General features: G+C 41.6%; 1 protein-coding gene across 1 annotated transcript in view; it reads left to right on the forward strand.

Annotated features, from left to right (window-relative positions):
* SLC22A16 (solute carrier family 22 member 16) overlaps positions 1–27,379 on the forward strand; it is a 99,786-nt gene that overhangs the window by 16,560 nt on the left and 55,847 nt on the right. The window contains exon 3 of the mRNA XM_063443516.1: positions 17,770–17,887. Coding sequence (XP_063299586.1) covers positions 17,770–17,887 — 118 coding nt within the window. The remainder of the gene's footprint in view (positions 1–17,769; positions 17,888–27,379) is intronic.

The following is a 27,379-nucleotide window of genomic DNA, read 5'->3' on the forward strand; positions in this document are numbered from 1 at the left end:
CTTTTAATTTTTAACAATCTATTTCCTCAATACTTTTTTTTGCCCTGCACTATTACTCTCTACCCCTGTCTCTCTCCATGGCCAATTAACATCTGTGTCTCTCTCAATGCCCTCTACCACTGTCTCACTTCTTATGATCCCCTAATTTTTGTATCTGTCCCAATTCTCTTCTCTTCCCCAAGTATCTGCCTCCACCATCCATGTCCTCCACTAACCCATGTGTCTGCCCTTATGTCCTCTTCTACGCTTTGTGTAACATATGCCACCATAATCATATGGATGCCCCCATGTCCTTCACTTCTGTCACTCTCCATGCCCACTCTCACTGACCCCCTAAACCCAGAGTAGGGCATGAGATAGATATACTCCAGTTTTAAACTATAATCCCCATCATTTAATCTATCAAAGCATCATATGAGTTCTAAAACAGCTGCGGGGTCTACCTTTTGGCTAGCTGTGCCCTAACATTGGTGTTTATGTCAATGGTCTTCTCTACACATTGTGTTTCACTTAATCACTTTGCTGACCCACTTGTGTCTTTTCCAGTTCTCTGTACTGTGTGTTTCCCTATTGCCATGTTGCCCATTCACTGTATTAGGGAGTTGCAGTTGCTGCACAAAGAGCAGGATGCAACTTTCTGTTGAGCCGTACTACCCTTGTTCCAGCAACTTTGTTTGAAGCAAGCAGATATCTATATATTTTTATTATGCCATGTGAGGATAAGGGGCAGCCCCTTCATCTAAGTCTAATAGGCTAAACTCAACTGACTCACACAGCGTAGTACAGAGAAAGCAAACCTATGCATGCATGCCAGAGGTGGTGCACCAAACATTTTTTTTATCCAATTATTTTTTTGAGCACAGAATAGGTACAAAAATATAAAGACATTGTACGATCACAATCAAGGAGTAAACAATCACATGTACCAAATTTCTGCATCATTTATATTAGAAAAACAAATAGCATACCTCCCCCCTACCCTAAAACTAAAACAAAAAACAAAACTGAAAAGGAGATAAAAGAGAAGTAGAAGGTGAGGGTATTCCTCTTGGGATTAGGAGACCACGGAATCCTCACATACAGAATGAATGACATATTCCAGACCTTTTGAAAATATGGCATAGTATCTCTGACTTTAGCATCAAATAGTTACCTTTAATGTTAAGGAGAAAATTAAAGGAACAGCATCCTGTATCATGATTTAAGGCAAAAACTTTCCTAGCTGCTAATGTTATTTTATTCAGTTACACCAAAACTTTTTGATGGCATGTTACACCTTTCCCAGACAGCCAAACAACTGCTGTTTGGCAGGGTCAGTGCAGGCTGATCATAAGTCCATGAGATTTTTTGTTGAGCTGCCTTAGCTTGGGTCTAGCCTTCGATTTGCACAAGGATCTAAATTTAATGAGATGGGAAGGAGCTGCGACTGGAGGGCAGGAGCAGAGGCAGCCAATTACTCCTGTGCAAGATGCACTGTATTGTGCTGAAGTAATGAAGACCATAAGTGGGAGTGCACAATGTGTGTGTGTATGTGTCAATGAGTGGTCTATGTGAATGCATGTACGTGCATGTGTAAGTGTGTATCGTTGAGTATGTGGGTGTGCATGTCAATAAGTGTGAGTGTGTCAGTAAGAGTGTATACATATGTCAAGGAGTGTGTAGAAGTATGTGTGTGTCATTTTGTGTGTATATATGTCAGTGTAGTGTGAATGTAAATATAATTGGTTGTCACTGAGAGTGAGTGTGTATCTGTGTCAGTAATTGTGTGTCAGTGAAGTGTGTGTATGTCCGTCTGCATGTGTCAGTGACTGCTTCTGTGTGAGTTAAAATGTGTTTGTGTGTTGGTGAATGTGTGTGTAATCCATGTCATTTTGTACAGACAGTAGCGCATAGTCCTTTTTTTTTTTTTTTACTCAAGAAACTGCCTTTCCATACTTACATTTTTATGTTGGATTATTTTGAATAGTTTCACATAGGCTTGTGTATAATGTGCTTCACATTTTCACTTTACATATAATTAAAACAACAGTAGTCAAATAAGACTTAAAAACTGATTCAAAATTAGTACAGATCACTCTCCAGGTACAAGGTCAGCTGTGTATGGAAGTTTTAGCATAGGAGCAGTACACGCCACTACTTCAATAGTGTCAATTAAGATCTTTCAGAAGCCTTGAAAGAGGTAGTCTTAACACTGCAAAATAAAGATTGGTCTGTGTGCATATAGTGTCCCTTTAAATACGCATATTACTGTGGGTATTATTACTGTGAAACTTTGTTATTCACTCAGACACATGAACAATATGGAGCTCCTAAAAAAGAGGGACATTGGGATTGAAAAGAGGGTCAGAGAGATTTGGGCCCAAAATACGGACTGTCCCTCAAATAAGGGAAGTATGGATACATATACATGTATATCTTATACACAATGTAAATAAATTATATCAAAAAATAATAGAACTTTACAACATATTATAATAGATTATAGTAGAACTTTTGATAAAAAACAAAACGTTTGCTAGTGATATTAATTTGTTTTACATTTAGTGTGATAAAAATATTTAGTTTTGTCCATTTTAAATTTCTGCATACCATACATTCCACAAAAATATAAAGTCTAAGTGTAGAAGATAAAAGAGAAACTATGCGAACAAGCAGCACAATATCTTAATACATATTCCGTAAGTAACCCCCAGAGCTCCTGGAAAAAGTAATTTCCCCACTGAGATTCAAAATCAGTTTGAGTCCGTTTCACTTGATGTCCTGGAGTAATCTTTGTCTATTTCTTCACACGGAACAGAATCAGTCAGTGACATCTGAGTATGAACTGTTCTCATCTTAACACTGTCACCACTATTCTTGACAGCTGGCGAGAGTTTCTCAGTATGGATTGCACAGTTTGTTTTTCACTAGAAATAATGGGTCCCATGTCACACAGAAATAGATGTGTGTATTGGTGAGATTATTAACCCCTAAAGGACACATGACATGTGTGACATGTCATGATTCCCTTTTATTACAGAAGTTTGGTCCTTAAGGGGTTAAAGCTCGCAGATGGTATGGAGTCTAGTATATCCTTTAAAATGACTTCTCTCTTTGTGTTCATAGGGTTTCTTACATCCCCTACTGTTACTGTATAAATATGTAATAAAAAATTTAAGGTATAGAACTTCAAGGTTCAAAGATATTAATTTCACAATTACATATGCAAAAATGTTTTGGAAAAAAAACAACAACTCTTTGTTACGTATTTTATACGTTATGTAAAGAGACACTATAGTCACCAGAACAACTACAGCTTAATGTAGTTGTTCTGGTGAATATAGTCAGTCCCTGCAGGCTTTTTGCAGTAAACACTATCTTTTCAGAGAAAATATTGTGTTTACATTACAGCTTAGGGACACCTCTAGTGGCCACTCCTCAGAGGCACACTAGAGGTGCTTCCTAGGTCAGTGCTGCACATAACGCTCAGTGTATGCACGCTCTGCAAGTAGGTGCCGAAATGTTGATAAAGGCAACCCCAACGTTGATAAAGGCAACCAGTAGGTGCCGAAACATTGGGGTAGTTGGTGGCGTATGTTTCTGCCTTGAGGCTTGTAAGGTTTGGATAAATAATTTTTGATTGCTATTTGCCTTGTGCTGTTACTTTGTTCCTTGCTGTACAAAAGTAATTTTTTTTGTTATTTGCATACTTATTAAAGGATTATACTGATATGTATGGTTGTTATAGTGTGCATTCTGTATTATATAGAAATTATCTGTTGTAAAGCACTGTAAAATATGTTAGCGCTATATTAATGATAATAATAACAATAATAACCACCAAACGCTGGATTTTCTTTCTTGTAACACTACAGGTCGACAATGCAGCCATTATCAGTTTCGGTTTGTTTTGGGACATTTGCCAGTCCAGTTTGCTCATTTGGGCTTAAAGAAAACAATTATCAAAACTGATCCTCTACTTTTAATACATTACATATATAGATCTAGGATCATAACTCCTAGGTTTAGACCCAAAATCGATTTTAGTGAGTTCACAACAGTTGGATCACCTACATCATATTCATCATCAATATGGAAATGAGGGAGCAGCGCTTTACAGATAGTTTCGAATCCGGGAGATCGTCAGTGGATATGTGGAGAGAAAAGAACCAAGAGAAAACAATATAGTGTAGTATCTTCTGTTGGTGAAAGGACTATAAAAACACACTCACAATTTTCAGGAGCTATAGATCAGCTCCAGATTTGCTGTTTTATTTTTGCATACTAATTTACAACGGTGATCCACAATTTCTACTGTGATCAGATCGAGATACAACATCTGCCAAGGCCCTACAAGACCACCACAAACAAAGGTGGGGATTGTACCGCCCAGGCGCTACTATCTGGAGCTGATCTATAGCTCTTGAAAATTGTAAGTGTGTTTTTATACTCCTTTCACCAACAGAAGATACTACACTATATTGTTTTCTCTTGGTTCTTTTCTCTCCACATATCCACTGACCATCTCCTGGATTCGAGACTATCTGCAAGTGCTTCCCGCTCATGTCCATACTGAACTGTACTTTTTACCAGAAGGAAGAGACTCCTTTGGTTTGGGTTGTTTTAGCTGCCTACTAATACTCTCATTAGTGCTAGAAATTGTTTCTTTGTTTTATTGATAATATTCATCATGCTCAGTCACCTACCTCATTTTCATCATGCCCAATCCACTGCTGTCTATGTACATTGTGATTAATATATCATTGTACAGTGGACAAATGAGTCACTGGATACTTTTTCAACTGAAAAATGTCTTAAACATTATTGGTGTCTCTATCTATAAGTTTAATAGCCACTGATATAGATAAGATACACCATGAAAAATACATATAATAGAGTAGTTTACTGCAGTGGTATCCCCATTTTTACCACTGGTAAACACAAGGGATAGGAGAGGAGGTTGTAAACACACAAGGGGATTCATAATACAAGTGGGTGATGATGGTTGGAGAGACTCAATGGACAAGGAAGGGGGTAAGAGAGACATACAAGGGAGTGATGGTGTTTGGATTGACACACAAGCAGGTAAGGGATGCTGAGAGTCCCATAATAGAGTGAGGGAAAGTAGAGAGACACACAAGGTAGTGAGGGGGGCTGGAGAAGGTCTGAAGAGACACACAAACAGATAATGTGTGGGTGGGAGAGATGTATAAAGGAGTATGTCCTCCAGCAGCAGTTCCCCTTATCACATGATTTGATTGAAATTGTTTTGCATACCTATAGTAACCAGGTCATATCTCTTTATACACAGCCCGGTTTTGTAATGTTGGATGAGTGAAGCAATCACCAAATGTGCATGTACATAGCCGTGAATTCTTTCTCTCCAGAGAGTAGACCCTTCCCTACTAAGTAGATGACGTTCAGACGTTGCACAAAGTCAGACAAAACAGACATGGTAATAAGTAAAACTCTTCCTTTGTCCAAAACTGGCTTATAACTGCCCAATTTTTACAAATCACTGCAGTTATAATATCCACTCACACGTTCAGAGAGTGGATGCAGGGTATTCTCTGCACCATAAATCTTATAATTCAAAATTGTTATGGTGCTTAGATTGATTCTTTCAAGGCCAGTAATTTCTTGGCTCAGAAATAACATTTGGCGGTGTGCTTGAGTACGTTATCATCCTGCAAAGTTAACTACCTTCTAATGTGTATTAATTTAAGCAGATAAGATATTTGTGCAAGTTTCACAATCAGTCCTTCCACATCCGTCAGTGGTCACACTATCAATAATGATGATTGTAACTGAGGTCCATACATGAAAAAGCCATACAACTCATGTTACGCAGATACCGTATATATTCGAGTATAAGCCGACCCGAATATAAGCCGAGGCCCCTAATTTTACCCCAAAAAACTGGGAAAACGTATTGACTCGAGTATAATACTAGGGTGGGAAATGCAGCAGCTACTGGTAAATTTCTAAATAAAATTAGATCCTAAAAAAAATTATATTAATGAATGCAGTGTGTGTAAGAATGCAGTGTGTGTGTAAGAGTGCAGTGTGTGTGTATGAGTGCAGTTTGAATGTGTGTATGAGTGCAGTGTGAGTGTGTGTATGAGTGCAGTGTGTGTGTGATGCAGTGTGTGTGTGTGATGCAGTGTGTGTGTGTGTGTGATGCAGCGTGTGTTTGTGTTGCAGAGCCTTGGTGGGGGGTGGGCATTTTTATTATTTTTTTAAAAATTATTATTTGAAATTTTTTTGTTATAATATAATTATTATTTTATTATTATTATTATTTAATATTATTTTATTTATTCTTTTATTTTATTATTATTTTATTTCGTCCCCCCTCCCTGCTTGATACATGGCAGGGAGGGGGGCTCTCCTTCCCTGGTGGTCCAGTGGCATTGGCAGTTCAGTGGCGGGGAGAGGGGCTGGCAGAGAGCACTTACCTCTCCTGCAGCTCCTGTCAGCTCCCTCCTCCTCCGCTCCGGTCCGTGCAGCTCCCCTGTCAGCTCCCAGTGTAAGTCTTGCGAGAGCCGCACTATGACCCCGCGGCTCTCGCGAGACTTACACTGGGAGCTGACAGAGGTGCTGAAAGGACCGGCGCAGAGGAGGAGAGAGCTGACAGGAGCTGCAGGAGAGGTAAGTAAACAGCCCCCTGTCTGTATTATGGCAATGTAAATTGCCATAATACAGACGTTGACTCGAGTATAAGCCGAGTTGGGGTTTTTCAGCACAAATAATGTGCTGAAAAACTCGGCTTATACTCGAGTATATACGGTATTTTTTGATACATCCAGAAATCCAGAATTTAGTCTAAACCACCATAAGGTTTAAGTACCTTTTTTTTTTTTTTTTTAATATAACATTTTGGAATAGGCATTAGCTAAATATACAGACAATGGTTAACTGTACAGTAAACAGATAATGAATTTCACTTACAAGGTGTTCTCGTTTTCCTTAAAGGAACACCCAAGGAGCTAAAACCAATTCATGTCACTGAAGTGATTCTGGCGCCTTGATTACAACAGCGACTTCTTATGATAAATGTTAAATCGAGTTTAGCACTCAGCCTACCACTGGCTGCTTATAGCGAGTAATATTTAATAAATGGACGTATACTATAATGAAAGGTAGTGCTACCTATAACTGGTATGAACAATGAAGAACTTGAGGGAAGTTAATCTTAAAATCATCTCAATCTCCACAGTTTATACATGTGCTTGGTTATTGCTGCGCAGCTTATATAAGGGGCATGCAACATCCATGGAAAAGTCATTAGAGTCCCAATTAGCAACCAAGAATATGTATCCCCTGGAGCATCTGGGAGATGTGTGCAGCTTGATAATATAATAATTAGTTGGGTGTTGCAACACTGCCGATATGCTTTGGTCTATACATTTCATTCGTAGATATACCACAATTAAAAACTTCATTTCATTGGGATATATATTTTTTCTGGTTGTTTATTCGATTTATATATTTACACAAGACAATAAAGAGAATTTCTCAATTGTGCATATACGTTTGGAATTAATATGTGGGGCCTTATGAGGAGCAGACAATAAAAAAATTTGGCCCAGGTATTTAAATACAGAACGGAGAAGGGCCAGAGAGGGGGCGTGTTAAAAGAGCTAAAGAGCTCTTGCATGGGGAAAAGACCATGTGTTTGTATATTTAATTAAATGCTTGTTCTTTCCTTGCTTGTGCTTTGTCTCTGTTGTCTTCATAATTTGAATGCCATAGGAAAAAAGAGGGACGGAGTTCAGAGACGGTACTATGTGAGGGAGAGAGGCTGTGTGGAGTGTTGTGTGTGCATAGGTAAGCTGTGTTTGGGGGTGTGAATTTGGGGGAATTCCGCTTGTGAGTTGGACACTGCTTGTGAGCTTTATGTGTGGAGGGGACACAGCTTGTACATTTGCATGGGAGAATATGCTATTTTAGGGATTGTGTGACAGTGGATGGGTTTGTTCTGTGTGTGCATTGAGATGGCTGATTGTGGTGTATTCTGTAATTGTTTGTTGTGGGGATGGGGAGCTAGTGTGTGGAGAAATAGGGGATGTAGGGTATATGCATGGGGGGGGATATAGGCTGTAATGTGTGATTGGGGAGAATTGGCCTGTAGTGTGCAGGGAGCTATGTGGTGTGTGGCGTGGGTGAGGCTGTAGTGTTTGTGCATGGGAGGGATAGGGTCTGTGGTATGTAAGGGATGAACTGCAGTGTTCTAGATGGTGATTGGCTATACATTGTTGGGGGGGAATTGGATTCAAGTCAGAAGTCATAAGGGGACATAAAAACCTTAGATTAGCATTATAAATTATTTTAGAAACTACAGTTTAGTGCCCCCTCCCATTTTCTTTCCTTGTGCATGGTGGTTCAGTTGTTGAAGTTTATTTTCTGCACTCTGGTGCTTGCAGACTGGGCAATAAAATGTGTCAGAGTGTTGCTGTGATATCCTGCGGCAATGCTGTGATACACTGACTAGAGTAATTCATGTGGTCTGCACTCATCGGCTTTGCAAACCACAAGTTTCCTGGGCCCTCTCTTCATAAATGAGCTGGCTGGTGTGGGACATCTCCCTGGTAGCCAAAGAGCTCCCTATCTTGGCCAGTGCCCAGGAAAGCACCATGCCGGGGCCAGCAATGGAGGTCTTTTGATCTCCCCTGTCAGCCTCAGCCCATGTCTATTGTGTCCCACCGGGTAACTTCATTTGCCATTTGAAACCACTTTTAACACCAGGAATTTTCTGCCACTACAAATTTCTATTTTTTTTTTAATTACCTACTTAATAGACATGCCCCTAACTTGTAGTCTCCTCCCTGTAATTAAACAAACAAACGAGCAACTGAAGTGCATGAGTGTCATTTCATTAAATAATTAAGTTGTAATTTTGTTGTGTTCTGCATTCAGTTGTTTGTCATTCTGAAAAATGTCCAAAAGCTGTCATTTTAGACAAATATGTAGTTGTCAAAAAATGAATGCAAAGTCTAGATATTTCTACGAAAATTCTACTTGAATTAACTGTGAAGAAAATAATTTCTTAAATCACTTCAATAAATATGATCAAAATAATGATTGAATTTAACCAAATAACATTGGTTTCTACTAAATAATGTCACATCTTGTCTGTTTTGTTTGCTCTTCTGTGCAAGAAATAGATAAGCAACAGGTTCCTGGCTGAGCGCTAAGTCAGTAATTGTTACATATTTGCACCTAATTTGAGGGACTATGTAGAAAACCATCTGTAATTCCTATACAGCTATTAGAGTATGATTTGGATTTTTGCAAGCTTTTTTTTCAGAATTGAATGCAGTTATATTTTACATTTCTTTCTGCTTGAGTTCTACAAGGAATCCGACCATTTTTAAGTGTAGGTATGAACCAGTTAATTGTTTCCCACTATTTCTGTGTGTTCTACAAAGGCAGATCTACATCTGATCTGCACTTTACTAATCTTCATAGTTTCCACAAACTTTGCTCCTATTTTTTCAGCACTTCCAAATAATAGATGAAGCAGGCAGAGCCGGACTAGCGAAACAAAGCAGCCATGGAAAAAAAAATCTATGCCAGCCTAATAGGTCAATCTCACTGACACACACAGACAAGTTTACTGGTACACACACATACATTTAGTACACTGACACACACATACTCTATACACACAAGCACACTGGCACACACACATGCTCACTACAGACAAGTTCACTAAAACACACACATGCTCACTACAGACAAGCTCAGTGACACACACATGTACAAGCTCAAACACTAGCAGACACATACACACAAGCTCACTGACTAGCAAGCACACTCACACACAAGCTCACTCACTAGCAGGCACACACACACACACACACACACACAAACAAGCTCACTCACTAGCTAGCACACACACATACAAGCTCATTCACTAGCAGGCACACACGCATGCTCACTCACTAGCAGGCACGCACACACACAAGCTCACTCACTAGCAGACACACACACACACACACAGAAACAAGCTTACTCAGTAGCAGGCACACACACAAAAACTCACTTACTAACATGCACACACAAACAAGCCCAATCACTAGCGCAGACACACACACACACACAAGCTCAATCACTAGCAGGCGCGCACACACAAGCTCACTCACTTGCAGGCACACACACAAGCTCACTCACTAGCAGGCACAATCACACACAGAAGCTCACTCGCTAGCAGGCACACATACACACACACACACACACACACAATCACTGTCATGGCTAAAGCTTACCTGGCACAGGTAGGTGAATGTGTCATTCTCTGGCCTCTTATTTCCAGCGAGGCCAGCAGCCTGCATGTGGGGGGTTGCTTACTCACGGGAGGCAGGGCTTATGTTAGGAGGCGGTCCATAAGTGCGGGGGCGGGCAGGCGGCGCATAATTGCTTAGTATTGTGCCCTCCGGCCACGAGTAGCCTAAAGGCGGCTACACCAGCCCCCAGCACCTCCCTTCTTAATCCCCTCGGACTGACACAGGCTGGCACAGTCCGAGGGGAAAATCATTTAAATGAAACTAACTTAATTTAGGGCTGTCTGATTGGCCCCAGGTGTCGTGGCCCACTGGGAAATTTCCTGTATACCAGTGGGCCAGTCCGGCCCTGCAAGCAGGTTCCAAAGTCTGAGTGTTTTATTTTTTATTTTGTAAACAACCTTTAGCCTACATACATTTGTTTGAAATCATGAGCTTTAAATAAATGATTATATTTTCACTAGAAAATAGTATTAATCCAGGTTTTAAATGAACACTTAAACTTTAGGAATACAAGCCACGAATAACACCAACACTTTAGTGTTCCTGTTCATAGTTTAATACAGCCCCCCTCCCCGCCCCCGCTTGCCATAGAAATAATAAAATTAAGCTGTTTACTTTTCTTTTTTCAGTGCCAAGGCTTCCTCGTAGATACTTACCTCTCACCTCCCACAACATCCTGGTTGAAGCATGGTCTTCTCCACAATGGTCCAATCCAGTGCAATGGCGACATGTTGCGCACCTGTGGCCAGTCTTGTGAGCACATCCAATGTTTCTTATAGGAAAGCATTGAATTCATGCATGAGCTTAATCACGTGACTGAGTTTTACCATCAGGGCAACTGAAGCACCTCTAGTAGCTGTCAAGAAGACAGTTTTTTTTTTGTTTTTTTTTTAACTGCCATCTGTTACATGGCAGAGCTCAAAAGGAAAGGACCACTGCTCCAGGCCACTTCATTTAGATGAAGTGACCTGGGTGACTTCAGTGGTTCTTTAAGCCTTGCTAAAAAAAAAAAAAAGACAGCTGGCTGAGCTGTTACATGGGTAGGGCCAGCCCTAAGAATTGGGCAAGAGCTCACTGAAGTTACAACTAAAAAGACACAATCCCCACCAACAAGAAGACAGCATTGTCCCTAATACCAGGACATCAATATTTTATACCCAGACACTCCAAACTAATTCACAGTTCACTGACATGCCCCATGATTGGTACAAAGAATGATGACTTTTAACATACGTTTCATGTTTTCCTGTATATATTGAGTGCAACTGAACTCGGTAAATTGGTCGGATGACCGAAATAAAACTGCTGCTAAATGTAGATCAAAGGTGTTTTAATGAATAACCCTATTAAAAATATTTTTAAAGAAAATTACTTAAAATAAGGCTGCAATTAAAACCTAGAATTTGGTAAGCTTTTGCTTTCCAGTCAATAATAAAATATGAGGGAGACCTAGCACAAGTGCCCCTCATAGGCATTAGATGGGGGCTAAAAATTAAATAGTGGGAGGTGCACAGGACACTATCCACCCCCTGCCCGCAATTGTGGCAAGCGGATGGGGACTCTATTAAGTAAAAAAGATGGGGACTTATGGGTGGCTGGTGGTGGCTATATTATAATCACCGGGGGACTCATAGTGCCCCCAGCCCTTACTCAGTGGTGTCGGGTGGGGGGGTATTAGTGACAGTAGTGTGGATGGATATACCATTGTCCTTTCCCAAGCAGTGTACCCAAGTCTCCTTCCCTGGGGTGGCTAGGGGTCCTTAGGCCCCTAGCCAACCCCTAATTAAACAATATATATCTATCGCCCTCACCTAACACTATAGGGTCTTCTGATTGACATTGCACATTGTTGCATTTGATGAATGTTGAATTTGATGAGGCGATTTATCAGTCTTTATGTGACCAATGGATGGAATTAAATCACCTCAGCAGATATTGTCAATATAAAGAATATTTATCAGGTTTGATATTAGAACCAATAATTATCAGCTTCTGAAAACTTTCAACTACGTTTATGTATGGCTTATCAGGAGCAGATAAATTTCCAATAATTGACCATCAGCTCTGTTTTAATCAAAGCATACTCTCCAAACCCCTCAAGTCAGGCTTACCTTTTTCAAATGCCGAGACTCCCTCTGTGCTGCTTACCTCTCCTCCTCCCACGGTGTCACAGAGGAAGCATAGCCTCCAAAAATTGGGGACCTGATGCGCATGCTCGGTGAGTGCCGCATGTCGCATCAGGTTTCACCATAGAACAGCAATGCTTTTTATTGAGATGAAGTGGCCTGGGTCTCTTGAGTTGTCCTTTAACGCTTCCAGAAAGATCAGGGCATCTGAGACCAATCCAATTTGGTGGTGGCCTGGAGCTCTAACTGAATTCTTTGCCGTCTACGAAACAGTTCTAGTTCAAAGACTTATATGGGAAGAAGGGTTTCTTTCAAAAATGTATCTAATATTTAATGAGAACATTTACTGTATTTTGGTTAATTTAACATAATGGCTGTCGGTTTCCTATTACCGTATATACTCGAGTATAAGTCGAGTTTTTCAGCACATTTTTTGTGCTGAAAAACCCCAACTCGACTTATACTCGAGTCAATTGTCTGTATTATGGCAATTTACATTGCCATAATACAGACAAGGGGCTGTGTGCGTTTACTTACCTCTCCTGCAGCTCCTGTCAGCTCCCTTCTCCTCCGCGTGGGTCCGGTCAGCTCCCCTGTCAGCTCCCAGTGTTAGTCTCGCGAGAGCTGCGGGGTCATAGTGCGGCCGAGAGACTTACACTGGGACTTGCAGAGGGAGCTGACCGGACCGGACTGAGCGCGGAGGAGAAGGGAGCTGACAGGAGCTGCAGGAAAGGTAAGCGCTCTCTGCCAGCCCCCCTCCACTGAACTGCCAATGCCACTGGACCACCTGGGAGTGAGAGCCCCCCTCCCTGCCATGTATCAAGCAGGGAGGGGGGGACCAAAAAAAAATAATAATAATAAAATAAAATAATATTAAAAATAATAATAACAAAAGAAAAAAAAAATAATATAACAAAAAAATGAAAATAAAAAAAAATAATAATAAAAATGCCCACCCCCCACCAAGGCTCTGCAACACATACACAAACACACACTGCATCACAAACACTCACACTGCACTCATTCACACACTGCACTCATACACACACACACACTGCACTCATACACACACACTGCATTCATACACACACACACTGCACTCATACACACACACTGCATTCATACACACACTGCACTCATACACACACACTGCACTCATATACACACACTGCATTCATACACACACACTGCATTCACACACACACACACACACTGCATTCATTATATACACACACTGTAAATAAATATTAAATTAATATAATTTTTTTAGGATCTAATTTTATTTAGAAATTTACCAGCTGCTGCTGCATTTCCCACCCTAGTCTTATACTCGAGTCAATAAGTTTTCCCAGTTTTTGGGGGTAAAATTAGGGGCCTCGGCTTATATTCGGGTCGGCTTATACTTGAGTATATACGGTAGTTTTGACAGACAAATTCAAACTACACATGTACTATACAAAATGTTTTATTCCTGTACACTCTAGAATACCAGAATGTATCATTATTGCACTTAGTAGGATTTTATTTCTTGATCCCACACATTTGTGACATTTCTTCTAACATATGTGTTAAACTTGATAATGTGCACTACTATTGAAATCTGGTATAAGGCCTGGCTGGTTGTTTTGCATTTCTTGGGCCTGGTCTAGAAAGGTAATTGGACCAGTTGGAAGCAACCTCTCTCACATGACAGTACTCCACCCTATCTTTAAATATTTAACAAGACTTTCGGTGTAGTTCCTCTTCACAACGTATGTAGGCCATTGTCTTAATTTCCATATAACTCGTGCCAGTGTCAACAGCAGCATGTTCTGTTTATGCAACCTTATGTAACCAGTTTTGAAATGAAAAAAGAAAAAAAAAAACTTGGAAAGAAAAATGTAGAGTTGACATTTCCATACACAACAACCCTGAACCATGAAATGTGCTGTTTTTTTTTTGTTTGTTTTGTTTTTTACTTTAGCCAAATGATAAAATTAAAGTGTTACTGTCAACAGAAACCGTAAAAAAATTAACCCAATCTGATGTAATGCAGCTGTTATTGGAATGGATCTCACTTTTTTCTGTTTAGTTTTCTTTACGACACATTTGTTAACTGTTAATTCATCCTTAACTCATGCATTTATTTTATTTATTTATTTTAAATTCTAATAGTAAAGCAGTTTATTTTTATAAGACACTGTAAGGTGGAATATGATAAAATGGGGGGAGGTGGGTATTTTTTAAAATAAATAAATGAGTGTAATGAGTAGTGAGGGGGTGCAGCCTAAATAGGTAAAACCTTTAACCTAAGTTTAAAGGGAAACTCCAGTGCCAGGAAAACAATCCGTTTTCCTGGCACTGCAGGTCCCCTCTCCCTCCCACCACCCATCCCCAGGAAGCTGAAGGGGTGAAAACCCCTTCAGGTCACTTACCTGAGACCCCGCTGATGTCCCTCGGCGGTGGTTTCTGCTCGCCACCGCTCCTCCCAGTGATTACGTCAGCCGGTGGGTGAGACTGATCCCGCCCGCCGGCTGAGGAAACCTAATGCGCATGCGCATTAGAGTTCTCCATAGGAAAGCATTGAAAATACTTTTTGTAGCGGTACTTACCCTTCCAGGTGCCGGCCGGGGTCCTCTATTCAAGCCGCGCACGGCTCATCCGACGGCTGGAACTGGAGGGCGGGCAGTGACCGTGAGAAGGGGTCACGTGTCCCGCCTGACTCTAAGAGCGCGCCGCGAGTCTCGGGCGCGCGCTTAAAGGGACATTGGGAGCCTAAATTAGAAAAGGTCTCCCATTGGTCCCTGTCATGCCACACTCCCCATACAATTACCTTTTGGGGGTGTGGATATGACAGGGACCAATCAAAATAGATGTTTAGCTATTTATACTTACCTCTTTCCCTTAGTTCCTTGCCCTATCGTGGTTTCTGCTACAGTTCCCTTTAGCGCTTGTGGTGTTCAGTTGTGTACCTTCGTATTTGACCTTGGCTTTGTATTTTGACTTTGTTTACTCTTGATCCTTATCTGTTCTGTTTGCCGGCTTTCTGTTTACTGTGTACCAGACCCCAGCTAGTCCTAGTTTTCGCTGTCTCTTTGTGCCCTTGACCTCGGATCGTTCCTGACTCTGTACTTCTCCTATATACGTCGAGTCCGGCCACTTTAAGGACCGGTAGACGTATCTTCCCTCTGTGTTGTCTTCTGTTTAGCTGGATCCTGCGTGTTGGGGTATAATCTCGTTACACTTTTCAATGCTTTCCTATGGGGAATTGAGCGACGCTGTAGGTCCTCACACAGCGTGAGGACGTCCAGCGACGCTCTAGCACAGGTTTCCTGTGTTATGGACATGGAAGTGCCCTCTAGTGGCTGTCTAGTAGACAGCCACTATAGGTGGAGTTAACCCTGCAAGGTAATTATTGCAGTTTATAAAAAACTGCAATAATTACACTTGCAGGGTTAAGAGTAGTGGGAGTTGGCACCCAGACCACTCCAATGGGCAGAAGTGGTCTGGGTGCCTACAGTGTCCCTTTAAGATACAAAATATGAGTAAATAGAGGTCCCCTCTATGGATGTATATGACGTTGATAGAAGACATAGAGATGACTGCAAACTCAGATAAAGTTGCTAATATATTTATTTAGAAACCTTTTATTTACAGTTACTCTGACCTCCATAGAGCTCACAGATGTGTTCTGACATGGTACAGGTGTAATTTTTGTTCTTCAGGAAAAATACTGGGTTTCCATGGTAACCCATTTTCAATATTCCTATGTAGATTTTTTGATGGGTATCTGTTATTCTCTTTCAAGCGGGTGACCTAGTAAAGCTACAATAGTGTGATTAGTTTTAACTATATTATTTGTTATGGGCACCATCAAATGTCAAGTTGTTGCTGTTATCTGGTTACCATGGTAGAATTTCCGTGATTATTTCTATTCTGTGTTTAAGTCCTGCAATTAAAATCCAACCTATTTAAGCTGAGTATAGTTTATTCAGCATGGATATCCCCAGGGTTACACTTACTTTACCGTGGGGTTGTTTTCTATATAGCAGTTGTCATGGTAACCATCACTGTGTGCATTATCTTGTTATGCACGGATTGTTCTGGACTTATGTGCAATTCTTTTTACATTTGGAATATATGGCTGGAATTTCCTAGTTCCATTCTTGTGCTATCTGTTCAATCTTATTAAGTCAGGCAGCTTGTAATTTAGTTATTTCTTTTACTAAAACTTTTTTTCAATGTTACAATTATTGGGCATATAATTAAAGACTGTTTTTTAGTAGCTGAAAAATATCCTATTAACTAAAATTTTTACTTTGGACTGATTTAAGGCTGTCTGTGTGAAGTGAAATACATAAATGTTCATCTGAATCACTAATTATGAGAGATAGTGTATCCCAGCCTGGTATACCATCTGGTATTGATGGGTACCAAAATTAGTCTCCATTGAGGGCTATTGGTCATTCATGGGAGGATTCTATGTAGGCATCTGCACTACATACTGCAACATTCTAGGATTCAGGAAAGGTGGAAAAGGTGTAGTACTCATAGGGCTGGGGTGAGGGGATTATGATGGATAAATTGTAGACCACTGAAATGAAGTACAACATGTCTTGTGCCAGTGATTCCTCTCACTCCCATCTTCTAGGGTTTAATACTTGGGATGTGGGTTAGAGTTCCATCAGTAATTGTTTTAATAAAATCAATTATATAAAAAGAAATGTTTAAAGTATATTGGTAAAGATTTTGTAAAGGTTTTTTTTTCCTATGGGGAGTTGAATTTCTTTCTTTAATAATTACAGTTCTTCAGATTCACCTCATATCTGATTGAGGGCTATCTAGGCAACCTTCTGACAGCAAGTAGGTATATCAGGTTCATGGGTCACTTCAGACAGGCTCAGTCATCTCCTAAAATGGATTTATTATATAACTTTTTCATTTTTCATTGGGATTTTTGAGTCTGGGCACTCTAGAAAAAAGACGTGCACAAACTGAAAAAACTCCAGTTTTGAACAGAAATTAGTGTAGGTGGTCTACAATTTGTCCATGTAGTGTTTTTTCGGCTCAGGTGAATTTCGTCCATAAACTATTATGAAAACGATGTGTGGCAGGGTCTAAATTGCAGAGAATTGAGCCGTGAGACAGTAGGGGCATGATGTATACACAACTTCCTGAAGCTTAAAGTTGTAAATATAATGTTGTTTAAAGTTGTTAAATGTAATGTTGTGTGATATGTCCTCTATAAACATAAATACATATATATATATAGATATAGATAGATATATATTTAGATAAAGTAAAGTAAAAGTAAACAACCTTTAAATATATAATTGGAATACCCTTTTCCCTAGGTATGAATAACCATAACTTGTCATTCTTCTCCCAATCTCTAGAGTGGGACGGCGCCCAATAATGTGGTTCACAAGCACATGTCAGTTTGTGTTCGGTGTCGCAGTGGCATTTACCTTCAACTACTACAGCTTTGTGATCATGCGTTTTTTCCTGGCTATGGTGTGTGTTTATTTTTAATACTTGTTGAATTAATGCTTTCTTGCTATAAATGTCAATATATACATGCTATATTGTTAAATACATGAATATTTGTCTGGCCCATTCATTACTATAAAATTGATTTTCTTTCCCTGTAAAATGTTTGTTCAGTTTGAGATAGATAGATGGATAGATAGATAGATAGATAGATAGATATTGACAGATCATATTTGTCACTCAATTTATGTTGTAGTTCAATCTTCTAAGAAGACCACTCCCTAGTTCCTAGGGGTCTCTGATACAGATAGTCATGTCCCAATAATACACCATTTCCTTATTCTGAATGCATATGGTGCAGTGGCATTATGCAGTAAGCAGATGTATGAATCTGTTGCCTTTCCTGGTTATATGTACAGCAGTGACAATGACCATATCATATTCTTGCTACTAAGTCATTAATATATGGTCCTTATGGTTTACTAGAGCCGCTGCTAATGAATTTAATAGCTCCTATTAAAATGTGTCCTTTTTTCTGGGCTGTACTGTTTATGATGCTTGGAGTAATCATTTAACTTTTAATATAGTCCAAGTAAAATTAACACCACAGGAGCACATGCAGATGATGTGGCTTGTACTGGTAAGAAATACTCTACCTAATTCATATATATGATGGTGTTGCTCAATTGTTCATTTAACCCCTTAAGGACCAAGGCTTTATTTTGAGCTGTAACACATTTGTGACCACTTTTTTGCACTTTTGCCATGCATTTATTCTCCCACAATGTCCCCTTTTCTGTTTAAATGCACTTTTTTTAAAAGGAAAAATATGGCTTTCTTTTGATACCCTATATGTATACATAACATAATTCTCTTAGTCTTTCATTTAATAATTTCAACACACCAAGTGCAAATAACAAAGTGAAAATAACGAAAGCTAACTCTAAATAGATTCACTAATTAGTCCTGAGTGATAAAATGCTCAATAGGTCTAGGATTGCAATTCATTTTTCAAAGTTATAAAACAAATACTACAAGGAGGAAATTTGTTTTTTTAAGCTAAAACTTAGCAAAATTTGAAATTAGAACTTTAATTGTATATACAGAATCCAAAATCACAAGACGGAAGTATGTATTTGTAGAAAGTACATTTCCCAGGCTGTGTAGGATTTGTTTTTTTTTTATATTCTTTATTTTTGCCGTGCATAGTGAAAAATATAGGATGGTATTGACATTTCAAGAAGATATTACTACAGAATGTAGCAAAATATGTTGAGTAAACTGCACCTTTTTAGAAAGTAATGTAAACTGAGGCATTTGAATAATACATTACAAGCAAGCGAGGAGTATGACTAGGATTCTGTAGTAGTGATGTCCCGAACGGTTCGCTGGCGAAAAGTTCCTGGCGAACATTGCTTGTTCGCGTTCGCCACGGATGGCGAACATATGCGCTGTTCGGTCCGCCCCCTATTCGTCATCATTGAGTAAACTTTGACCCTGTACCTCACAGTCAGCAGACACATTCCAGTCAATCAGCAGCAGACCCTCCCTCCCAGACCCTCCCACCTCCTGGACAGCATCCATTTTACATTCATTGTGAAGCTGCATTCTTAGTGAGAGTAGGGACAGTGTAGCTGCTGCTGATTTGATAGGACAATTGATAGCTAGGCTAGTGTATTCCGTGTCCACTACAGTCCTGAAGGACTCATCTGATCTCTGCTGTAAGGACAGCCCCCCAAAAAGCCCTTTTTAGGACTAGAACATCAGTCTGCTTTTTTTTCTGTGTAATGTAATTGCAGGTGCCTGCCTGCCAGCCTGTGTGTCAGGCTCACAGCATATACTGTGCCCACTTGCCCAGTGCCACCACTCACTCACTGGTGTCACAATAGCTTGCATTTAAAAAAAACAAAACTTTTTTGACTGTAATATAATAGCAGCCAGTTTCCTTCACTAGTGTGCATTTCAGGGCCTGCCCAGTGCCACCACTCACTAACTGGTGTCCCAATAGCTTGCATTTAAAAAAAAACAAAAACTATTCTGACTTTAATATAATAGCAGTCAGTTTCCTTCACGCGTGTGCGTTTCAGGGCCTGCCAGGGCACAGTGTCACACCAGTGCAACTCATATCTGGTGTAACAGTAGTGTACATTAAAAAAAAAAATACAATTTTGACTGTAATCGATTGAATAGCAGTTAGTTGTCTGCCAGCGTGTGTGTCAGGCTCACAGCGTATACTGTGGCCATTTGCCCAGTGCCACCACTCATATCTGGTGTCACAATAGCTTGCATTTAAAAAAAACTAAACTTTTTGGACTGTAATATAATAGCAGTCAGTTTCCTTCACAAGTGTGCATTTCAGGGCCTGCCCAGTGCCACCACTCACTCACTGGTGTCCCAATAGCTTGCATTTAAAAAAAACTAAAACTATTTTGACTGTAATATAATAGCAGTCAGTTTCCTTCACGCGTGTGCGTTTCAGGGCCTGCCAGGGCACAGTGTCAAACCAGTGCAACTCATATCTGGTGTAACAGTAGTGTACATAAAAAAAAAAAAAATTTGACTGTAATAGATTGAATAGCAGTTAGTTGTCTGCCAGCGTGTGTGTCAGGCTCACATCGTATACTGTGCCCACTTGCCCAGTGCCACCACTCACTCACTGGTGTCACAATAGCTTGCATTTAAAAAAAACAAAACTTTTTTGACTGTAATATAATAGCAGTCAGTTTCCTTCACGCGTGTGCGTTTCAGGGCCTGCCCAGTGCCACCACGAACTCATATCTGGTGTCACAATAGCTTGCATTTAAAAAAAAAAACTTTTGGGGCGGGGCCGGGCCGCCAAGCAGCATGGCAGCAGAACACGGAGGCTCCGAGCTTAAGCCCTAAAAAACGGCATAAAACTTGCTAAAAACCTGCCCCAGGACCGGATTACATGCTGCAATACAATGGGGCACTACCCGAGCACCCATATGATACCAGATTACGGCCAAAAATTCACGGGGAGCACCGAAACGGATTAACCCGGCCTACACACCTGCATAAGCCTGCTTGAGGGCAGCTGCAGACAGAGAACAGATGCCTGATTGCCTGACCGGAAGAAAAAGCACACCAGCTATGTGAACGCTGGTGGAGATGTACACGGGTGAGAGCAGCGGCCCCGCTCCGCCCCCCCCCCGGCCGGTGGGGGTAATCCCGGCCTCATGGAGGATGCAAGCCCTGGGACGGACGCAGCCGCCCGGGGTACACGCTGGCCTCCTGTACAGGCAATGACTGCCTAACCGCGTCCGCCTGCTATCTAGTCCCTGGACTTAACGGCCTACAACAGCCCTGTCTTACCCTCAGAAGCTGTCTCGTGGATGCTACAGCTGCGGATGAAGCGGGCCCTGGAGGCGATGCACGTGGGCGGGGGGGCCAGGCGGGATGTTGCTGCGATGTTCCTGGGACCCGCTGGCCAGATGCCGCGATCCTTGGACTGTGCCATGCGGAGACTGAAGTGCCGCCACCCTCAGGTTTTGAGGAGGGCCTGGAGGTAGCTGTCCCCGACGCTGTGAGCCCTCGTAGGGTGGAGCGCGGCAGCCCCCGGCGGACCGGTGGCTGGGAGGAGGCTGGCGCTTGCCCCGAGTGGCCGGAGAAGGGTGAGACACAGGGCGGCCTTCACCCCGACCATCTGGGGCCCCAGTGGCGCGGTGGGGGTGCAGGGGATGACTGGCAGGCACACGGACTTTAGGTGGGGGGTCCTGTGGACTGGTGGGTCCCCGAGTGCCCGCTGTGCTGCGGATCTCCCGGATGGAGGCTTGGCGCAGCCTGGGGGGATGCTGCAGAGGACCGGTGCCCCTGGGATCAGCCGCGGATGCATCAGCAGCCGGTCCCCCCGCTCGGAAGGCTCGTCTCCGTGGCCCCCCCAATGCTTGTGGACTGAGTTTATACACGCTGTCAATGACAGGAGAAATCACTACTGTTGATTTAATATGCACAAAAAAGTTGGTTTTTTTTATTTTTTTTATTTGCTTTACGTTGCCCTCAGAGGCCCTAGTTAACTGTTATTACACAACGCGCTACACACAGGCTGATTTAAACAGTTAAAGCCCTCTCCCCGCGAGCAGCGACCTATATAAGTCAGTGGACGCCTACCAAAATACACAATTAGGGCTGGCACTTTTCTCACGCATTGCCACCAGGTACTATAACACATAGCCACTGACAGCGGTTCTATTATTTTAATGGGCACGCCCAGGCCACTGGACGCCACACAGATAATACATATCTAGAACGCATTAAGCGCATCAGGCCTACCCGGAGTGCACGAAAAAAATAGGTACATAAGCACACCCAGGCGCGTAGAACCGTGCTTTACTTACTCCCGACAACTAGCCTGTCAGCCTGCAGAACGAACACACACGATCGCCTCGCATTATGCGCCTATTCTATCTGCATGATGTCATGTGTATGCCTCAGTGACGATGATCAAATGCTCTCTACGTTATTATAAATTTTGCAAGGAATTACTGACAGCTTAGCACTTGACTACACAGTGATCAGTTAAACCTTAGTTCCTTATTGCTATTATAGGCTTTACTTATTGACATAATACCACATTAATATGCCGCATGGCCGAGTGCAGGTCAGGCAGTCCATGTCGCTGACTACCAATACTGAATGAGGGAGTAGAGCTTGGGCTGAATGACTCACAGCATGATACCTATGCTATACTGATTTATGGTAGTGCAGAATACAGTTTAACCTGCGTTCAACGCTCCCATATACGCTGCTGTAAACATATAGGTTGTTATTAGCGTTGCCGTTATATGTTAGTAAAATGTTGTAACCAGACTAAATCATTTCAGCACAATAACCTATGCTAACACTTGTTAACTGTAACAGACCTAATGATGCCTGCATATTCAACCTTTTAAGCCTCTGCGCAGGCGACCAAATACCGTATGTGACTTACCCTGACTTATTACGCCTCTGCGCAGGCATCCATGCAATGATTTTTTGAATTTGCTCCATAATTGCTACCATTTTGCATATAAAATAAAAACGATTTAAAACAAAAAAAAAATAAATACAATTTGCAAAGCACAAAAAAAAAAAAAAAAAAAAAAAAAAAAAAAAAAAAAAAAAACTTTTTTCACTATAATATAATAGCAGTCAGTTTCCTTCATGTGTGTGCGTTTCAGGGCCTGCCCAATGCCACCACTCACTCACTGGTGTCCCAATAGCTTGCATTTAAAAAAACAAAAACTATTCTGACTGTAATATAATAGCAGTCAGTTTCCTTCACGCGTGTGCGTTTCAGTGCCTGCCCAGTGCCACCACGAACTCATATCTGGTGTCACAATAGCTTGCATTTAAAAAAAACAAAACTTTTTTGACTGTAATATAATAGCAGTCAGTTTCCTTCACGAGTGTGCGTTTCAGGGCCTGCCCAGTGCCACCACTCACTCATATCTGGAGTCCCAATAGCTTGCATTAAAAAAAACAAAACTTTTTTGACTGTAATATAATAGCAGTCAGTTTCCTTCACGAGTGTGCGTTTCAGGGCCTGCCCAGTGCCACCACTCACTCATATCTGGAGTCCCAATAGCTTGCATTTAAAAAAAACTAAACTTTTTTGACTGTAATATAATAGCAGTCAGTTTCCTTCACGTGTGTGCATTTCAGGGCCTGCCCAGTGCCACCACTCACTCATATCTGGAGTCCCAATAGCTTGCATTTAAAAAAAACTAAACTTTTTTGACTATAATATAATAGCAGTCAGTTTCCTTCTCGTGTGTGCGTTTCAGGGCCTGCCCAGTGCCACCACTCACTCACTGGTGTCCCAATAGCTTGCATTTTAAAAAAAACAAAAACTATTCTGACTGTAATATAATAGCAGTCAGTTTCCTTCACGCGTGTGCGTTTCAGGGCCTGCCCAGTGCCACCATGAACTCATATCTGGTGTCACAATAGCTTGTATTTAAAAAAAACTAAACTTTTTTGACTGTAATATAATAGCAGTCAGATTCCTTCACGTGTGTGCGTTTCAGGGCCTGCCCAGTGCCACCACTCACTCATATCTGGTGTCCCAATAGCTTGCATTTAAAAAAAATAAACTTTTTTGACTGTGATATAATAGCAGTCCGTTTCCTTCACGAGTGTGCATTTCAGGGCCTGCCCAGTGCCACCACTCACTCACTGGTGTTACAATAGCTTGCATTTAAAAAAAAAAAACTTTTTTGACTGTAATATAATAGCAGTCAGTTTCCTTCACGAGTGTGCGTTTCAGGGCCTACCAGGGCACAGTGTCACACCAGTGCAACTTATATCTGGTGTAACAGTAGTGTACATTTTTTTTTTTTAAATACAATTTTGACTGTAATAGATTGAATAGCCGTTAGTTGTCTGCCAGCGTGTTTGTCAGGCTCACACTGTATACTGTGCCCACTTGCCCAGTGCCACCATTCATATCTGGTGTCACAATATCTTGCATTTAACAAAAAAAAACTTTTTTGACTGTAATATAATAGCAGTCAGTTTCCTTCACGCGTGTGCGTTTCAGGGCCTGCCAGGGCACAGTGTCACACCAGTGCAACTCATATCTGGTGTAACAGTAGTGTACATTTAAAAAAAATACAATTTTGACTGTAATAGATTGAATAGCAGTTAGTTGTCTGCCAGCGTGTGTGTCAGGCTCACAGCGTATACTGTGCCCACTTGCCCAGTGCCACCACTCATATCTGGTGTCACAATAGCTTGCATTTAAAAAAAACAAAACTTTTTTGACTGTAATATAATAGCAGTCAGTTTCCTTCACGCGTGTGCGTTTCAGTGCCTGCCCAGTGCCACCACGAACTCATATCTGGTGTCACAATAGCTTGCATTTAAAAAAAACAAAACTTTTTTGACTGTAATATAATAGCAGTCAGTTTCCTTCACGCGTGTGCGTTTCAGGGCCTGCCAGGGCACAGTGTCACACCAGTGCAACTCATATCTGGTGTAACAGTAGTGTACATTTAAAAAAAAAAAAAAAGCGTGTGTGTCAGGCCTACAGTGTCTACTCTGCCAACTTCTGCCACTGCACAGTGCCACTCATATCTGTTGTCACAGTAGCTTGCACGCATAGTACCACTAATCGAAAAAATCTGGTACCCGTGGTGTTGTACGTGGCTGGGGGGAAGAACATACCTTCAGAGAGATCACTGAGGACGAGGAACAGGATATGAGTAGCTCGGCATCCAACCTTGTGCAAATGGAGTCTTTCATGCTTTCATGCTAGGTCCCCGGTATAAGCAGAAAGTGCCTGAAATGTTACTGAATTACGGCAAGTCGGAAAGGATGCAGCAGTTCCAAAATCAATTTAAAAGTATGCTTTACACAGCATATAAGGGTGATGTCACAGCACAACGGGAATCTAACAGGTGAAGAGGTGAAAGTAATCCTCCTCCTCCCACGACCACGCCGGCTAGGACAGGACACTTTACAGACGTGTTGTTGATGGAGGACATGCAGAGCTTTTTAAGTCCTACGCATCGCCACAGCCCTTCGGGGTCCACCCTTAGAGAACTACTCGACCGACAGGTAGCAGACTACCTCGCCTTAACTGCAGATATCGACACTCTGAGGAGCTATGAACCCTTTGACTACTGGGTGTGCAGGCTTGACCTGAGCTATCCCAATTTGCGATAGAACTTCTGGCCTGCCCCGCTTCAAGTGTCCTGTCAGAAAGGACCTTCAGTGCAGCAGGAGGTATTGTCACTGAGAAGAGAAGTCGCCTAGGTCCAAAAAGTCTAGATTACCTCACCTTTATTAAGATGAATGAGGGATGGATCCCGAAGGGACTGACAGTGGGCGATACATTCGACTAAAAAAGGCCTGATGAGAGGGACGTAACAGGGTGTCGCGGCTGCTGGCCCGCCGCGTGATATTTAAATCCCTAGCTCACCCCAGTACCTTGCCCTGTCGTGGTTTCCTGGTCCTGGTTTCCTGAGAGTGCTTTATCATTGTGAATCTGATTTCCTGGTATCCTGATCTTGGCTTTTCCCTGGTTATTCTGAATTCTGATTTCCCTGACTTGGCTTGTGTAAATGGTATTGTGTATTTTCTGGCTTCCTTGACCTCGGCTTTCCCTTTGACCATTCTCTGTCTCTAGCGTATTAGTCCGGCCATTTTAACCCCTTAAGGACCAAACTTCTGGAATAAAAGGGAATCATGACATGTCACACATGTCATGTGTCCTTAAGGGGTTAAGGTCTGGTTTACGCTCTGTCCTTTTATTTTCCTTTTCTTGCCTATGTATATGTTTACATAGTTTCTGCGTGCTGGACCACACTAGAAGTCGTGACATTGGGATTAAACTGATAAGAATAGTACTACTTAACACACCACTCCTATCTGGTGGCACATTAGATTGCACGCGCAGTGCCCCAAATTGGAAGTAGGAGGACCGACCAAGCATCTTTTTCCATCTCCCGGTTCCTAAAATCGATGTCATTGTAACCCTGTAAGCCTTTTTTGCCCTGCTCCTGGCAACAAGCCGTAGCTAGCAGCAGTTACACCTTCTTCTGTGGCTGACAGGGATCCTGAGACTCCGCTATAGTTGGGAGATCAGGACATCTTGATCTGACGCAGTGCCTCCACTCAGTGCAACTTCTATTTATGGGGAACCCACCCCACTGAGTAGATGAGTACCCTCCACTTAATACCTCAGAGACATGAAATAAATACAGACATGGGAATAAACACTGTATTGTGGTCAAAGGGATACACATATAACAGCCACATATAACAACGCAGTTCCTGGCTAATGTTAAACACAGTCACAAGAGTATTTAGCAGCAGGAATGCAGACAACAAACTTATCTTATTAACATTAATAACTACATCTGAACAGTTAAACTTCTAGGTACCTGCAGGTAAATTATGTGCACAACGTTGGGGCCCTTAGGTGTAGGTAGCGCTACCCAGGTACAGTTATAAGGGAGAATCCTGAAGCAATCTCTTGAGACAGTACCTTTGAGTGACTTCTCTAACTGCAGAATGTAGGACAGCAGCAGAACAGCAATGGCAATCCTTTCTCTTCCTTCTGCTGGCAGGATGCAAGAGCTCATTCACACTCCTGCAGAAAGTTCCAGAATCTGCAGGGAGTTGAACATAAAATGACAGTCTTCTAATTCTCCTAGCAGAGCAGTAGACCGTCTCCAACTTCTTGTAGTTGCAGTGCATTAGCCTTCCCCTGTTATTATCTCACTGTCCCAGCAGTAATAGACCATATAAACAGGTAGGAACACACTTTCTTTATAGCAGACTCAGAGAACATGGCTTCTCCCTTGTCCTCTTCTTCCTGCCATCCTAGCCCCTCCTCCTCACAAGACAGGGCAAAGGGCAAAGTTCAGTATCTCAAAACTTAAAGTAAAAACAGTAAAATATAGCAGTCTGTTACATCCTCCCCTCTGTAGAATCCTTGCCTTCCACTGACAAGAGCAGTCCATCTAGTTTATAACCATTTAACAAGATGGTACAATACAATCTAATACAGGG

Source organism: Pelobates fuscus, chromosome 2 (assembly GCF_036172605.1).
Source record: "Pelobates fuscus isolate aPelFus1 chromosome 2, aPelFus1.pri, whole genome shotgun sequence".
Classification (NCBI taxonomy): Eukaryota; Metazoa; Chordata; class Amphibia; order Anura; family Pelobatidae; genus Pelobates; species Pelobates fuscus.